The sequence below is a fragment of the Eulemur rufifrons genome, chromosome 19, assembly GCF_041146395.1.
Source record: "Eulemur rufifrons isolate Redbay chromosome 19, OSU_ERuf_1, whole genome shotgun sequence".
NCBI lineage: Eukaryota > Metazoa > Chordata > Mammalia > Primates > Lemuridae > Eulemur > Eulemur rufifrons.
The window spans coordinates 96,972,049-96,990,107 of NC_091001.1; the positions used below are offsets into that span (position 1 = coordinate 96,972,049).

The 18,059-nt window shown below is 47.9% G+C and overlaps 1 protein-coding gene across 1 annotated transcript in view; it reads right to left on the bottom strand.

Moving 5' to 3' along the window:
- EFR3B (EFR3 homolog B) overlaps positions 1 to 6,656 on the bottom strand; it is a 45,448-nt gene extending 38,792 nt beyond the window's left edge. Inside the window, exons 1-2 of the mRNA XM_069494798.1 lie at positions 6,599 to 6,656; positions 5,452 to 5,579 (exon numbers count right to left, since the gene is read on the bottom strand). Coding sequence (XP_069350899.1) covers positions 5,452 to 5,558 — 107 coding nt within the window. The 5' untranslated portion in view covers positions 5,559 to 5,579; positions 6,599 to 6,656. The remainder of the gene's footprint in view (positions 1 to 5,451; positions 5,580 to 6,598) is intronic.
- Between the last annotated feature and the right edge of the window lie 11,403 nt (positions 6,657 to 18,059).

Here is an 18,059-nt window from a genome sequence, read left to right on the forward strand (position 1 = left end):
ACTGTGTGGTCAAACTGCCTCAGTCACGAGCCAAACAGCTTCAGACATGACCCAGCTTTGCAAATCCAAACACACACAAAGTAACAGAAGTCATGCCTCTTCTAAATGTTCTTTTTTTTCCCCTAAAGACATCAGATATCATTTCGTAGGTACCCTGGAGCTAACTTCTATACCAAGCAACCATAATTAAAAAATAGCCTCTATGATAAGTTGCATCAACTATTATTAAATTATTATTTAACAGTATTAAGTTAAATAAAAATGATTAAATATTATTAAATAGTTGTCTCTGGACACAGTCACAAATGGATCACGTCATGCTCTGTCTACAGAGCAGCTTCCAAATACAAAGGCAGCCGTGGGTCTTGGAGCTCGGGTGGTGAGCGGGGGCCCCTCCCACCGCTCCTCCCTCTGGGGTGGGGGCAGCCGCTCCTGGCTCCGCAGCCGCCCTTCAGAGTCTGGCACAGTCGCAGTCCAGGAGTCCTGCCGTGCCTCGCAGACCCTGTCCTGGCATGTTTCAGGGCCACTGTGCGGACTGTGAGGCAGAGACTGAATCCTATAGGGTCGGGGAAGCAGACTGGGCTGGAGCCCTTCCAAAGCGGACAAACTTGCCCTGCAGAGACCTGGACACGTTCAGGCAGCCAGACATGGTGGGTAGGAAGTGCCAGCAGGCTGCGTGGGATTCTCTTCCCTTATGAATCACGCTGGTATCCTTCTGTCCTTCTGCACGGAGGGGTCTGCGGCATTTCCCCATTATTACAGAGTTTAAGTGATGTAACGGAAGGAGCGGGGTGGGGCTAGGCAAGAGAAGAAACCAGAAGGCCTCCCAAACCCCACAGCCGAGATTACTGCTTTTCCTTTTCCTGCAAAAAAATTCCAGAAATTCCTGATATGGAAAAACCATCCTTTGCTAAGGGGAAAAAAAAATTGGCTACTTACCAGGAGTGGAAAGTGGAAAGTTTCCATTTTGGTGGAAGTGAACATTATGGTAGAAGTGAAACTGAAAAGTAAAGATGTGTGAGGCCTAGTTCTTTGAATACACTATTGTCCTTTGTTCCCCACCTCTGATCCCAATATTAAAGATGCAAGGTTTGTAATTATGAACTTGACCTTTTCAAAGAATCTTAGAAAATTAGAAGTCAATGGGACCTCAGAAGCCCCTAGTTCAATGCTCTCTGTGTTTGTGATATTTTGTCCCATCTGTTAGGCCCATGCTCTCAAAAGGAATAGAGCGAGGGATTCCCAGGGTGATGTCCACTCAACAGGCTTAGGGTCAGAAGGTTCCCATCAGCAGAGATCTGATCTGGGGCTGCTGTCCTGGAAGGGTCTGGGAATCCGAACTGGCCTAACTGGGTACTTGGAGCAGGATCGGGTAGGAAGGAGCAGGGCCCACTGGTGAGGGCAAGAGCAGGTTACAGATCACAGTAGCAGCTGACGACAAGGGTCCCAGAGGTGACAGTGGGGCTTCCCCGCAGGTGAGGAGGGAAGAACCCAAGGGATCTGGGAGGGACTGGGATTCATGGGCAGCAACAGAGGCCAGGAGAGGACACTTGGCAGCTATAGCAAGAGGAGCTCAAGGTCAGGGACTGAGGCAGAGGGGAGTTACAACAACTGAGGAAAAGACGCAGCAGTCCTGATGCTTAGGAGGGAGGCAAGAAATACCTTGTGTTGAGTCCGAGGATAGGTGGCTGGACCTTCTTGGACACCTTGTGCTCAGTCAGGAGCAGCCCTGGAAACCAGGGGAGGCGCTGAGCTTCCATGAAAGGAGGAGCGGGATGTGACATATGGGAACCAGACTTAGTTAGAAGGGACAGGCAGATCCAGGGTCAGGGACCAGGTTCAGTAGGGAGAGGGAGGTAGCTTTAGTAGAGCTAGTCATTGCATAGGAGTCACTCAAAGAGCAGTGGCCTTGACAAAGAACCTCTTATTCTGGGTAGTTTGGACGTATTTGGTCAGCACCCTCCTAGACAGAACCTGTCCAGGAGCCCAGGAGTAGGAAGAGGGGGCTGACCTCAGCTAAGGAAGGGACGATGACCCTCCTCATCTAGTAGGAGTCTGCAGTATCTCTACCCGAAGGTCAGCCTGTCCTCCAGTCGGGTTCAGGGTCCTTCTGGGGAATGTGTATCTCTTGGGAGCCCCACTGGGTCAGCTCTGGGGCCAGGGTCCTCAGGTTAGAGTAGCCCAATTCTCTTTGGCATGGGCGTCTCCATCCTCCAGGGCTTGGCCCTGGGCTGGGTGAGAGCTCCAGGCACTGGGGACCCTGATAGCACCTAATACAGCATTCTGCGCCTGTCAGCACTCAGTGGTCATTGTCGCCTGACCCCAGTCTCCCTGTCTCCAGTTTCTAGGGGTGTGTTAGCACTCGGGCTGAACTGGAAAGGAAACGTACAAAGAGGAAGGAGAAAAATATAAGGACTGCTCGCTTGTTGCTGCTCTGCATACACTGTCCATCAGATTCCATGCCAAGGAACAATACCTTGAAATTCACATCTTCTCCTCTCTGCCCATATTTGGCCACTCCCCACCCCACACTAAACACCTGAGAACCAGAGTCCACACACAACAGGGATGAGGTGACAATGCAGGGAGGCAGTGGGGTGGAGGAGGGTGGTTCTTTCACTGGGTCCAACATCCAAAGTTCATGTCCATATGGTCAAAACACAAATACAGACCCCCATGTCATAGCAGGGAGACAGAGTCCCTCCCACTGTGTGCGAATATTTTCCTCTGCCAAAGCTGCCATCCATAAGGAGAAGATAATGATGATGTATGTGGCGTTGGGTAGGGAAAGGCAGGGAGGGCAAGGAGAGAGAAAAAGAGATCAAATCTAACAGATTTTTCCTCTCCAAATGTTTATGAATAAAGTCCTCAGTGAGGCCCTTAGGTTTTAAATACTTAGATGCTGCAATGGCTATTTTTAACAGAATGATACTAATTTTGAATTGCAATTCTAAGGGCAGCAGAATGATTCTAAGTGGTTCTGCTGGCTACAGGAGAGAACCATCACCGCAGAGAGGGCAGGCAAAATTAGCATTAAATGTTTAATGTTAGAGCCAGCAGATTAGTTTTAGGTTCAACCTAGGATAAAATCATTTTTACTTGCTTGCATATACTTTACAATATGTCAAGGCCTTTTACATAATCCGCATGTGTAGTATATTCATGCTTTTATTATTGAGCATGTAACCTAATTTTATTATATAAAATGATCATAGAAATATATTGGTTTGGGTCCTGCTTTTATACCAGGGGCAGCTTGATTTGAGACTAGTTGGTGGGGCCTGTGCATTCTAGACCTCTCCACCCTGTCTGCACCATGCAAACCTACTCGCTCTAGTTCAAGGCTCACCCTGTCTTCCCCACAAGGAAGAAAGGGTCTTGGAGGGCAGAGGGGCTGATGGGCAGTGGGGGATGGGTCCATCAAGGGAAGTCAAGGTGAGAGACTGTCACAAAGGCCCAGAGGCAGGAAGCCAGGAGAGCCGGGGCAGGGTGGGCCGGGTCCACTGCAGATGTGGCGGGAGTGGTGGCTCAGCTGGGTTACGGGCAGGTTGTGGAAGACCCTAAAAGTCAAGCTGAGGAGCTTGGATTTTATTCTAAAGGAGCCAGGAAGGAATAGTGGGGGTCTGTGTGTGAAGAGCGCGTCTAGCAGTATTAACCTGGAAGGACCAGCACAGGCGAGATGGGATCAGGAAGACAGTTTCCAAGGCCACTGCCATAATCAGGACTAAAAGAATTAAGAGTGTGAACGGGAGGAAGGCAGGAGCAGAGGAAAATGGAGGAAAGATCTAAAAGACCGTGGAGAAGAGAATCAACTGGACTTAGGGACAGCTACCCTGAATCTACCCAGCCCTCAGCCCCATTAGCAATGCCACCAGGGCCATCCTAGCGGTCTCCTGACGTTCAGTCCCTCCCAGTCGTGGAGTGACGGTAGGGCACAAATGCAACGTCATGCAATGTGCCCTGAGGCTCACTTTTTTTTCCTTTTTTTTTTACTGTGGAAATAACGTGCTCAAGAGAGAATATTTAGGAAACACAAAAAAACTAGAAGAAAACAAAACAAAAAACCTCAGTCACACTGCTCATAAGATGAATACCCTTAATATATTGTTATATTTGCAGTTACTATATTTTCTAGTCATTGAGATTTTTTGTTGTTTATTTTTTAACTTGATTATAAATATGTACATAATTATGCATTTTATTTTTCATTTACTTAAGGCATTTTCCATATTATATGGAAAGTATCTTTAGAAACACTATTTTTATCGAATAGATAGCATTTTATCACATGATATACGCTGTAATTTATTGAACTATTCTCTGTTACCTGGACAGGCAAGTTTTTTCCATTTTTTCATGATTATAAAAAACACCATAATGAACAACTCTGTATGTAAAGGTAGATTATATTTAAGAATGATTCCTTGGGATAGACAAAAAGAAATGGAATTACTGAGTCAAAGGGCTTAAGTGTTTTTCAAGCTCTTGACACATATTACAAAAATCACTTTCTAGAAGGTTTTAACCCATTTGCACTCTTTCTAGAAAAGTATGAAAATGCCTCTCATTTTATCATCTCTTGGTTAATACCAGAAATTATACTTACTTTTTTTACTAATTTGATAAGATAATACCTTAGTATTTCAATACACGTGTTCGATTACAAGTCTGTTGACTATCATACCGTGTCTGTAGCGAGTTCTATCTCCTCTTCTGTAAGTTGCCTACCTCCCTATGGCCCTTGCCTCAAATCTTTCAGGTCTCAATTTCCCCACTAACCCTCACTAGTATGAGCTACGAATATCTAAATTTGAATCCTCTGTCTTATTTTTTTAAAGTACTTTTTCATGGTTTGTCTTTTAAAATTTTGAGTGTTTGTTTCTAGACGTCAAAATGCTTAAATTTTTAAACACTTAAATCTACCGATCAGTCATTTTCTTTAAGATTTCTTCTCTCTTCTAAACATAGAAAGTCCTTCCCTTTCGGGAGATTGATAAATATTTCACTTCAGTGTATTTTTAACGGACAAAGTGCCCCAGCCTTGCCTTCTCGCTAGAACATAGATGCTTCCTCCTCACTGTTTAGGGCAGTACGGGGAATGAGGCAGGGCAGGTCTGAGGAGGACAGCAGCGCATTCTGGGCGACGCTAGTTTGTTAAGGCCCCAGCCCCTGTGGGTGACGGTTTCTGTACAGAAACGCAACGGTGAATGGTGCTAAAAGAGGTGCTCCTAGGAAGTCAGCGTTCCCTTCTTCCCAAACCTTGGCAGTGGCATCAGATTTTACCCTGCCTTTGGAAGAGCACACGGGACACACTCCTCAATCCCAGTCACCAGTCTCTCGGTCTGTTCCATAATCCAGTCTAATGTCATTTTCTTAAAAGGACCCTATGTTTAGCCTAACAACATAATATAGTTTCTGCAAATCTCTCTCCCTCCTTCGCAGACTACTTACCCATATCGATGACGACCCACGTCACGGATGAGCCTCTCGGAGAGGTAGGCGCCAATCCGATCGAGTTTTTCCGGAGCTGAGAGGGCATAGAAGGTCAGCTTCTCCATGTTGGTCTTCACCAGGCCATCCTGCAAGAGATGACAGTTCACACTCACCGTGGCCATACCAGGCAGGGCTAGGCGAGTTCAAGTCTGGAGGGAAATAATAATTCAGTTTAATCAGCATTTACACAGTGCCCATGATGCGTGTGCCAGACAACATGTGGGTTTCAGGGACACATAGGTGATTAAAACATAGTTCCTGCCCTCCAGGAACTCACAATCTAGCCCAAAGTGTGCTAGCCATAAATGAGAAGAGTAAATGATATAAATGTATATAGATGTGTGCATGTGGAGGTGTGTGTGCACATATGTATAGACACACATGAATATATACATGCATATGTGTACGTGTGTGAGGGTGTATGAATGAATGACAGAGCATCATTAAAAGCGACCGAGAGTTCAAATGTGTTGGATATCCAGCACCAAGACATGCACAGGAAGAAGGTAGCTCTGCAGCAATTAGGGAATTCTCCAGAGGATGCTGGAAACAAGATCCTCTCCCTGCCCATCAACAAGAGGCCGTTGATTCCCAGAGAGCAAGTCAAGTTACATCAGGTCCTGAGGTTTCTCAGCCCATAACCCGTAAAGCAGCCTGACGGTGGAGTGGCAGCCTGGAAGCCACGGAGCCAGGCCTCCCACGGTCCCTGAACCCCAGACACTGGCAGGAGCCGGGAGAGACACGGGCTCCTGAGCAAACCCAAGACAGGAGAGTGCTCACACTAAACAGCAGGGACATGTCACCACTCAGAAAGCTAGCAGCTCAAGGAACCATCACCCAGAGAGGCATGTGTGAGAAAGATGTCTCGGTTGGACAGCAATGGCCAAAAGCAGGCCCACTTGAACTTCCAGCTGCCTCCCGGAGATCCTGACTTCAGAGAGAGCCACATGTCCTCCTCATCCCTCATGTCCCTGCCCAGGGCTGTGGCCGAGGTCTCAGTTTGTCTGGAAAGGCCCAGTGGCTGGGGGTGCTGAGAGGCCTCCCTTTCCCCCGACCCCCGCCAATCATGGGGAGCGCCACGATGCCTGCCGGAGACGTGACCCACCTCAGGATCCTCAGGGAAGATGTTGTCAACCAGCCTTTTGTACCTGGGGCGTAGGGCACCGCAGCAGCCACACACACCTGGAACGGGAATGAGAAAAACCCGTGAGTAAAGCCTCCTGGTCAGGCCGAGGAGAACTGGGAGCGAGGGCTGGGGCCAGCCAGCTTGTGACAACAAACCCAGGCCGGAAACAGAAAGGTCCTCCCTTGAAGTGCCAGGGTCTCGTTTCCCCTGGGGCTGGCATCTCTCATTGCTTCCCTACTCCACACGCCAAGACATCTGCCATTTTTGCTTCATGTCCTTTGCTCGGGGGTCAGGCACGGTGACATATGCCAGGGTGAAGCCAGGCCACGGGAGCATTTTGAGGCTTCTCGGGTGGGAGCGTACAGAAGGTCGGTGCCGCCCCGAGTTCCACAGCTACGCACACGCACACGCACACTTTGGGACAGGACTAGAGGATGGACACAGCTTTAAGGGGCAGCTGCTCTCCCTACCCGCCCCCTCATTCGCTCCCAACTTCTTTTATTCCCTGCTCCTCAATCTCCTTCTACCAGCCTGTCTCCTGGGGCCACTTTCATTATAGGATGTTATGTGACACTATGATAAATTAACATTACCATTAATTATTAACACTTGAAAATGCATCTTTAATGCAATATGACCCGGTATATGAAAACAGCAGCACTTCAGAGTTGGGCAGGGCCCTACGGGCCAGCTAGTTTGCCGTTCTCAAATGCCAGCCCCCCGGTGAGGTTTTCACCAATCTGTGGCAAAATACAAAAGCCAAGGACCATGTGGGACATTTTTATAAAGCTAAATTTATTCCATTGAGAAGACTGAGTTGACTTCCTTTGTCTTTTGGTGCCGTGAGGCGATGGGGTTAGGAAATCAATGATAACACAAACTCTGGCAAAATTAAAAGTGGACAACTCCAGGTCCTACCATAAAGAGCTTCCGTTAGCAAAGGAATGGGAATCACTGCTCGTCAGCATCCCAGCTCCCCCCTCACTGCGGGGGGGTAGGGGTTGGGGGGGCGGAGAGGAGGCTGTCAGGGAGGGGCCTGAAGAACAGGCAAGGACCTGGGAAAGTCCTCCCACCCTCCTGCAAAAAAAATCAGTGCTCCTTCACTCCACCAATTAAAGATGAAGTCTGTTTCTAAGAGCCAGCGCTCTACTTGAAATGCAAATGCGCCTTGGGACGATTAAGCCTAAGGGTCATTCAGAAAAGAATGGATTCCTTCAGTGGGAATTACTTTAATCACACAAAGAGGCTTACACAGGGCGGAGAAAAGCAGCTCTTTGGGAGTTTGGATTGGGAGGGGTATGGGGCGGGCACCACCAGGAAGAGGAGAGAGCAGCAGGGCTTGGCTCTAGGGGTGATGTGGGGACTGGGGAATGGGCGTGTCCTTGAGAAGCCAAAGGGCACCAGGAGGACAGTGGGTACTGTCACTGTGTGTCAGATAACTGATTTGTGATCCCCCACCACAGGGGTAGCTGTGTGCCCCTTGGCCTCCTCCGCCTGCGACCATGGAGGGACAGGCGGCAGAGTGGACAGGCTGAAAGCCCCGGCTCTCCGGGCTCAGTCTGGCCACCCGGACTGGCTACCCATCACTCCTGGCATCTCTGCATCCCTGCCCTGCCCCTGCCCGGGAGGTGTTGGGCTCTAGCAGGTTGGCTCCCAGGGTTATTTCTTGAGATGGGACAGCTCCCAAGGGACATTCTCCCTTTGGGCCTTAAAGCCCAGGGTTTAAACCCGGGGCTGCACCCGTCCTCTGCCTGGAGCGGCTGTCAGGACGCTTCTTCCCAAGGTGCCCAGGCAGGACACACTCTGCACTCTCCCAGCAGCCTCCTTTGTCACTGTCCCTACAACAGGAACGTTGGCCCTTTGCATTTTAAGGGATTGAGGAAATTGAAACATGGAGAAGTTACGACTAAAAAAATTCTAGAGTCAGTTCCTTCCTCAGACTTCCTGAAGGGCCTAGAAGCTGAGGCCTGCCCTGGACAGAGGCCAAGCTCACAGTCGCTATAGCCCAGACTTCTCAAGGGGAGTGAAACACCATGTCGCGTACTCACAACACAAACCTCCACACAGGGGCACGCGGGGGCTGCCAGGCTGCTGGCACCAGTGTGACCGGGGAGGGTTCCCAGGGCGGAGGCCTGGGCAGGGCCTGGTCTGAGGACGCTGACTCAGTCTCTTCCCAAATGAAAACCGGACAGTCTGCGGGCCTCCTGCTCTCTTGTCCTCTAGAAGGGAAGCTCTTCAAGCTGCACCTTGTGTCACTCTACTCCACAAGCCCCTCAGGGAAGGCGCCTCCCCCAGCACAGAGGCCTCCAGGAGCTGCCACGCAGGGCCTGGGTGGGAACCAGTCACACGCAGGGCCCCAGGGCATTCCCCACCAGTGGGGGAGAGGGCTACAGAAGAAGACATGGACGGGGGCTTCCTGACTTACTCCCCAGCATTTCCTTCTAGTCTTTTCTTTTTGTCCAACCTCCTCAGATGCTCTGAGGGCAGGGGCTGGTGAGGGACAGTTGTCAACAGCCTGGACTCTTGGGTCAAATCCCGGCCCTGTCACTTCCTGCATGTGACACTTTGAGCAAGTAACGCTAGGCATCTGGCTCATAATCCCAGTTTTGAGGAAAATAAAGTAGGGAAGCAAGATTAATCGCTTGCTTGGGGGGGAAGGTATAGAAAAAATTAAAGTCTTTGTTTGAAGCAATTCACCACAGGGTGAATTTCCAAAGAGGACGTGGTGGGTAGCTATAAAGCCATAGAGCTGACTCTATCTCTACTGGAGGAAACAGATACAAGAAAAAATCACCAGGGAAAACAAACCTAAAGCTATTACTTTACCATCTTATCTGCTCCACTTTAGGAAGACAACTATCTCATAGCCAAAGAGATTTTTTGGAATCTTAGCCAGAGGACAGAAAACTCCAGGTGGCTCTCCATGCTTCCTGGGCGGGCTAATCAGAGTGGAAAGCGGGAGATAAAGTTCTCCTCTCTGATGGGGCAGAGCCGTGGAGGACTTTGGCCAGGAGCACCCAGCTGGGATGCTGGGAACCCACAGCACCATTAGAAAGCTTGAAAGGTGAATTCAAAGGAGCCACAAAACGTAGGTAGGAAGAAAACCAGAAAACATTCAAAAGAAATGGAAAACAGGCCGGGCACAGTGGCTCACGCCTGTAATCCTTAGCACTCTGGGAGGCCGAGGCGGGTGGATCGTTTGAGCTCAGGAGTTCAAGACCAGCCTGAGCAAGAGTGAGACCCCGCTTCTACTAAAAAAACTAGAAAGAAATTATCTGGACAACTAAAAATGTATAGAAAAAATTAGCCGGGCATGGTGGCACATGCCTGTAGTCCCAGCTACTCAGGAGGCTGAGGCAGGAGGATCGCTTGAGCCCAGGAGTTTGAGGTTGCTGAGAGCTAGGCTGACACCACGGCACCCTAGCCGGGGCAACAAAGTGAGACTCTGTCTCAAAAAAAAAAAAGAAAAGAAAAGAAAAGAAATGGAAAACAGTTCATTGTAATAAGAGATTAAGTAATGTGCTTTTATATATTTCTTTAATCTTGCTTCTGATGGTCTTTATTCTTCGTGTTAGTACCTAGAAGACGTAGGTGGACTTTAACTCACAGCCATATGCCTATAAAAGACTCATTTAATTCTGAGCCATTTTATTTCTAAGAGAGGAGCTCTTTCCACCAGGGTCCACTCCCACTCTCTGGGGATCACGTCTGGCAGATCGACCACAGCAAGCTGAAGGTGGATTTGTAAAGGATCCTCTTCTGCCAGTAGGACCTGTCTTACCTAATATTTTCATACCTATTTTAAGGAAGAAAGGAAAACGTGATATGGCCAACTTCACTAGTACGTAGTTGCTCTGTTACTGAAAAGCCAACTCCGTAGGGATTCACCAAATGTCCAATGACAAGGTTTCAGTGGCTTCCTCCACCTTTAAAACTGTAAAATGATGAGACCTACCCCGACCGCCCTGCCCCTGCCTCTGTGGCTCATTCTGCCCCAACCGCAGGGACCTCCTTGCAGGACCCTGGCTCAGGGCCCTCGAACTGAATATCCCCCTGTCCAGAATGTTCTTCCCAATATCCTCGGGGCTCCCACTCTCATTTCCCTAACGTCTCTGCCCAGCCGTCACCTAGCTGGAAAGAGCTTCCCTAACCAGCAATTCCCTTTGATTTTCTGCCCTGATTTATACCTATTCACAGCACTTTCCACCAACTGACACGCTTCATCTGTGTCTACACCCTGTCTCCCCACTTGAAGGTTAGCTCCTCGAGAATGGGATCTTTGCTTGTCCACACTGTTTTCCACAGCTGGAACAGGTCCAACCCATGGGTGGTGGTGGCAGGGGGTGCTCAGACCTATTTGTTGAATGAAGGAATGACAGTATGATTGAGCTGAAAAGCAATCATGAATTTCAAGACATTTAGCAAAAGATCTCCAGGTGCCTGCAAGACAGTGCTCCCAGGGGGGCCTCAGGGAAAAGTTCCTGTTGCAGAACCGTTGGCTCCGGTTCCTGAACCTCATGCTCAACCCATCTTCTAGGGCTGCTCGAGGCCTGGCTCACTGGGGTCAGGGTTCCTTCTGCCCTACCCGTGCCACATGCTGGCCTCCTGCCTGCCTTGCCCCAACTCCCCCCCCCCCCCTTTGCTGACTCCTGGCTTGGCCTGTGGGCGCAATCCTGACTGCTCATCAGGGTGACCCTTGCATCCTGAAGATGGGCCAGAGGTGTTTAAAATGCTCCACTGTGATTCTGGCGTATAGCCAGGGGGAGAAGCACTGGCCCAGCTCTTTGCCTGCCCAGCATGTGACAGCAGATCTTGCAGCTGCTGGCAGCTTCCCACGGAGGACTCAGGACCTCGCACCTGGGCTGCCAGCAGCATGTGTCCCCCATGGCTCCTATGCATTGCAGCCTTGTTTCGCCTTTGCTCTGCTTGCCTGATCCTGTTCTTTTGACTGACTGGTCCCCTGATCAGCGCTCCCTACTACCCAGGGATTGGTGGTTTGAAACAAATAAAGTCTCGAAAACCAAACACATCATGCATTTCAAAATCTAGGCCCCTTCCCCTAAATTCCCCATTACCAACCCAGCATCACCCGCCAGCCAGGCCTGCTGAGACACAATGTTACCCTCTGAATTCCTACTACTCCTTCACTGCTGCCCCAGTCTCTCTTGTGCTGATCTTTAATTTCTAAAAAGAAAAAATTCCAGGGTTTACCACCTGCTCTGTGCTAAGCACTAGCCCAAGCACTTTTCAAATATTTCATATAATACTTGCAACAACCCCATCAAGTAGGTACTGTCATTCTCATTTTACAGATAAAGAGGCAGGATCAGACAGGTTATGTGGCCTGTCCAAAGTCACACATCATGTGCCTCTCTGCCATGGGGCTCCCCTAATCTCCCATCCCCTTCCCAAATAGATGTCTCCAACAATTTCTCAAGTCCATCCTTTGCTCCCCTTTGCCACAGCCACCGTGCTGGAAGCCTCCTCAACACCGACACCTACTCCTTGCAAACCTGGCCACTGGGCCCATCTCCCTGCTTCAATTCATTCTAGATGTAGCTTTAAGACAAGTCCCTGGTCTAGTTTGCTGCACGGTCGAGCAGGAGCATGGCTCGCCACTGCATTAAATGTCAACCCTTCAACTTAGTATTTAACAAGGGATGTCCTGATGTAAGGGGAGCGTTGCTCTGTCTTTTTAAGTCTTTCCTCCACGCAGGTGGTCCTCTTGCCCCTGCTCTGCCTCCCAGAACAGTCCTCGTCCAGCAGCCAGGGGCACATCGAAGCCAGAGTGAGAAGGGCTGGGAGGGCTTTAGAAGAGCACAATGGGAGACCCCACAGCTGTGGGTGAGAGGACGTTCGGGTGACAGGGACTGGACACAAGCTGGAGATGGTGAAGGGGCAGGAGAGTCGGAGCCACAGACATGGGGGCCGCGTGGATCCTGACACCTGCTAGGTCAGTGTCAGCACAGGCGTCACCCGCCCTGTGCCAGCCGGACCCCGGGACATCCTTCCCCTGCACTGTATCACCTATGTCATCTCCTACCCCTGCTTGTTCAGGCTAAGTCATTTCAGTGACTCCTCTTTTCTTCCCTCCAGATAAACTGTAAATTCCTCAGGTCTCATTTTCTTCTGACCTCGATACAGTATCCTGAGCCCAGCAGGACTTGAGGAAGGCTGGCGTGACGTGTGACTTCACCTGCCTTTGATCAGCGTGAGACCAAGGGAAGTCACCGCCTCTCCTTGCCCTTGGTTTCCTTTTTATAAACATCAACTCCATTATCCCCATTCACCAAGAAAAATGCCTTTTTGCTCAAAATAGTTCATATTTATTTTCTCAGCTTTACAATCTCCTTGTAAAGACAAGGGCTGGACTTGACCATTCCTACCAAAAGCAAATGGAATTCTTTTTAAACAATTTACAATCAAATTTAACCCAGGGCTAATGGCACAGACACCCCTTTGAGATGAATTGGAGGAAATGGAACAAAGTTCAGAGAGAAAGGTGCGTCCAACTCATGTGCCTCCCACGAGGACCAGGCCTTGTGTTCGACTGACATCAACTGAACTCCAGCAGTTTGCACAGTACTTGGTGGGTGATGCAGGGAAGAGAAGGAAGTTTAAACTATACAGCTTCTGCCACCCAGGAACCTACTCTGTAGTTGAGCACACAAGACCTACACACATGTAAAGTCAATGATGTGTCACAATGAGACTAAGGAGTCTGTAAAACTGAAGAAATCTCTGAATCAATGAGTCCAGGAAGACTTTCTGGAAGAAGTGAGACCCGAGCCGGATGCCCAGGGTGGAGAGAGCTAGAGCTGGTAAGTACTGGTGGACCCACGAAACAAAAAATCAACAACTCTTCAACAAAGAAACATTTAGGAAAACCAAAAAGTTTCCCTCTTCTCTTTTTCCCTTTTTCCTTGCATATGATTTTAAAAGGAATACATGCTTATCGGTATAAATCTGTAAAATTGGAAAAAATAAAAATGAATATAAACATCACTTATGATCATATTATTTGGAGATTATTAAAATTTTAATGTCTATGTTCTAGTTTTTGTTTCCGTGTTTATGCATATTTTAAAAATATATGCAGAAAATTGGGATCCTACAGGATAGTATTAAAACCTATTTTCTTCTTCTTATATTGTGGGCATTTACTGTCCTATTAAATATTTTTCAAAACTTCATTTTAATGGCCATTATTCTCTCTTTTGACTAGACCCTGGTTTATTTAATCATTCCCTGATGTTTCCAACTTCTCATTATTCTGGGTGATGCAGCAATTTGCCGTTGGTAATTAAAGCCGGGAATCATACAGGCAGAGCCTGGTTTTGTTTTATTGGTGAGAAGGAAGTCAAATGGTGCCCACTGTGTGGCTTGAGGACCAGTGTGCGGCACAGGGATGTGCAAGGCCAGGTCCTGTCTCTTGTCCGCGATTGAAGAGATCAAGAGGTGCTGATGAGAATGAATTTGGGAAGGAGGCAGGGCTCGAGTTTCCAGACAGATTTGACTAGGAGTAGAATCAAATGGCAGCTGAATTCTCCCTAGGGAGACTGTTTGGGTGAGACTTGTCTGAATTCACAGACAAACCAGTAGCCGTCAGTGGCCTGACCTTTCTGAGCTCCCAAGCTTCCAAGACACTCACTACTTTCTGGCCAATCTTGGTTAATCTGATTTCCCCCTTAATTGAGCATGGGATTTAAAAAGAGAGAAAGGTGTCCAATTGATTTAATGTCAGGGTTTCAATTCTTTACTAACCGTAGGCTTCCCTGGGCTTTGGTAACGGTTCTTCAAGCAAATAACAGATAAAAATAAACAGAATGTTTTTTCATTCTGTCTCTTGGGACCACTAACAGCAGGAAAAATTTATTCCAACCATTTTCAGGAGCCAGAAAGCCTGGCTTCAAACCCCAGTTCCAGCTCTGACAAGCTGCACAAACCTAGGCAAGGTACTCAGGCTCTCCTGTGCCCCGGTCTACTCATCTGCAAAATGGGAATAAGGGGTTGCGGTGGAGATAGGTAAGTTAACACAAGTAAAGTTTTTTAGAACTGTTCCTGGCACATAATAAACACTCAATAACTGTTAGCTTTCATCATCATCATCATCATCATCAGTATTACTATGGTCATTATTATTAAAATCTCTTTCCCGACTTAGGAGAAAGAAGGCAGGGTAGAATAAAATGGAGAATCAGAACAAGAATGGCCCTTAAAGTCTTTCATCTTTATATTATGCTTGGAGTGTAAAGCACTAATAGCTATTAAAAAATCAAAATCCAGATCAGGACAGACACACCATCACCTCTCAGGGGCCCAAGGACCATGCTCAGTGGCAAACTCACATGAAGGGGCATCATGGTGACCACCAAGAGCAGCTAATATGTTTTGAGTCTGGCTGTGCCAGGCACTATGCTTTCTTTCTTTAATGTTTACAGAAAGTCTGTGAAGTTAATACAATTATTGTTGTTTTACAGATGGTGCCAAACCTAGGCTCTTCTCTAATACGTTGACTTGGAAATTAAAAGACCTTGAAGAACTGAGGTCTCTGCCTGCAAATACTCTGTATTATTCAGAAGTGAAAATAGAAATGAAAATATATTCAACAGCAATATGGAACATATAATCAGGACTGTATAAATTAAATGTTACACACAGAACAGGGTAGCTGAGGAAACTAGAGATGGGATGGGAAAGCGTCAGAGGAGACTGATTTTGAACATTATTTAAAAGAGAAGGATTCCATTGTACTGTGAGAAAAAGAGGGCTTTAGGGCCTATTATTTTATTTTTATTTTTATGTTTTGAGACAGGGTCTCACTCTGTTGCCTGGGATAGAGTGCAGTGGCACGATCATAGCTCACTGAAACCTCACACTTCTGGGCTCAAGCAATCCTCCTGCTTCAGCCTCCTGAGTAGCTGGGACTATAAGCACACAGCACCATACCCAGCTAATTTTTCTATTTTCTGTAGAGACAGGGTCTTGCTCTTGCTCAGGCTGGTCCCGAACTCTTGACCTCAAGCGATCCTCCCACCTCAGCCTCCCAGAGTGCTGGGATTATAGGCAAAAATCCCATGAAGTTATTATTGTCACTCTTCACATGAGAAAACCAGAGCTCAGAGAAGTTGGCTAATCTGCCCAACATCACACAGAAGCAAGGAACAGACCCAGGAACAGAGCGAGGGTGACTGTACAACTTTGGAGCAATGGTGTGTATAGATCTGAAGTGAGAATAAATACGTCAGGTAGGGATATGAAGAAAATGTACTCAAGTAGAAAAAGATAATTTCAGGATGGGTTATTTTTATTTTTATTTTTATTTTTTTTTTGTTGAGACAGAGTCTCACTTTGTTGCCCAGGCTAGAGTGAGTGCCGTGGCGTCAGCTTAGCTCACAGCAACCTCAGACTCCTCGGCTTAAGCGATCCTACTGCCTCAGCCTCCCGAGTAGCTGGGACTACAGGCATGCGCCACTATGCCCGGCTAATTTTTTCTATATAGATTTTTAGTTGTCCATATAATGTCTTTCTATTTTTAGTAGAGACGGGGTCTCGCTCAGGCTGGTCTCGAACTCCTGACCTTGAGCAATCCACCCGCCTCGGCCTCCCAGAGTGCTAGGATTACAGGCGTGAGCCACCGCGCCCGGCCGGGATGGGTTATTTTTAAAAAGTCATGTATAACTGGTGAAATCTGAACCAGCTATGTGGATTGTACCCATGTCCAGTGTCTGATATTGGTACTAAACCATAGTTATGCAGGATGCTAACGTTGGGGGAGGCCTGGTGAAGGGTACATGGGACTTCTCTGTGCATTTCTTTGCAACTACCTATGGATCTATATTTCAAAATAAAAAGACTTTTAAAAGGTGGCATATAATGAAGGCAAAGATGCTTCCTTTTGAGTAGAGGTGGTAACTGTTAGACGACTCTGACTCAGGAGACAGATCTGCTCATGGGGGCACAAGAGTGTGCCAGCATCATGCCAGAGCCTCTCCCACCACTCCTTTGAGTGACCAACCAGTTCCACATTAGATTGGCCACCAGTGGAGGGGAAAGAAATTTGCCAACTCATACAGTGAGTACCCATCATGGCCCCCCACCCACTGTGCCGAGGGCTACCTGGGGATATGAAACATTAAAAAGACATAGGTCTGGTTTTTAGAGCTCTTGCAGTTTAGTTGGAGAGAAAAGGCACGATCGATAAGTTAAATGCAAGCAGCCTGGGTGTACTGACGTTTCTCATGGAAAGTTTCATGTATTCCAGAGGGTCCAAGGAGGGCGCATGCTCCTCAGGCTGGGTTGGTTAAGGAAGACTTCTCAGGTGAGACAGAATTTAGGCAGGAGGACGTGAGCCTGGCAGAAGGGGAGAAAAGGGGTAGTCCTGGCAGGAGAAACAGTGGAGCAAAGGGGCACACGTGGGAGAGGTTTTGGAACCTACGCTTGTCCAGGACTTCCTTGCAGGCCCCTGGCACCTAGGTCCCAGTGCAGAGTATGCATTCAGTAAAATTGTTAAAGAGCTTAAATAATATTCACAGAGACAATTTTAAAAGAATGATCTTCAATATTGTCACTCCAAATAGGAATCATACCAAAATGTAGATGCAGTTTCCTATTTTATAGCATAGAAAGAACACGCCTTGGAATTCAGTGACCTCCAAGCTCCCCGTTGGTTTCCCCGTCTGTGGAGAGGAGCAAAGCGCCTAGCGCAAGCTGGTGCCCAGTAGGCTCCATGAATGGGAGCTCTCTGGTGCTCTTCATCCTATTTTGTAAGTATTTTTCCTGTCATCATCACCATTCCAAATGTGTGCTTAAAATTCCAGCGAGAAGTTCCACAATAATTTACTGAACCTTTTCCATATGACTTGACATTTATCTTGTTTACATGTTCATGCTATTGAAAATAAAGTTGGAAAGACTGTGTGTACATTATAGCTTTTTTCATTTTCTGGATTATTCCCTTAGGATGGGTTTTCAGAAATGGAGTCAAAAGGTATGGCCATTTTTAGGACCCAAGAATCGGAAGGGTCTCTTCAGGGACAGGAAATGCGCCAGCGTGCGGGAGGGGAGGTTCCACGCAGCAGCCTCATCAGTCCGGAGGCTGCGAGAAGCCCTGGCTGCCCAGGTAAAGAGCTCAACCTTCATCCTGTAGGTGAGGGGGGTTATTTGAGGGCTTTGAGGGTATAAGAGGATGAGAATAGTGTATTAGGAAGGGTAGCCAAGGGTTTGGCTAGTTGAATTTGAGTTTAGAGGCATCAGAAGAAAGGAAACCATCAACAGGAAAGCAGAAACCGAGGCATAAGAAAATAAGGCCCAGAGCCAGGGTGGTGGCCAAAGACAGCAGAAAGGAGGGGCCAGATGGATCTAACGCAGAGTAAGAACCACCCACGGCCACATGGACGGCACCGAGAGGGAGATGCCAAAAGCTCAGACTAGTGACAGA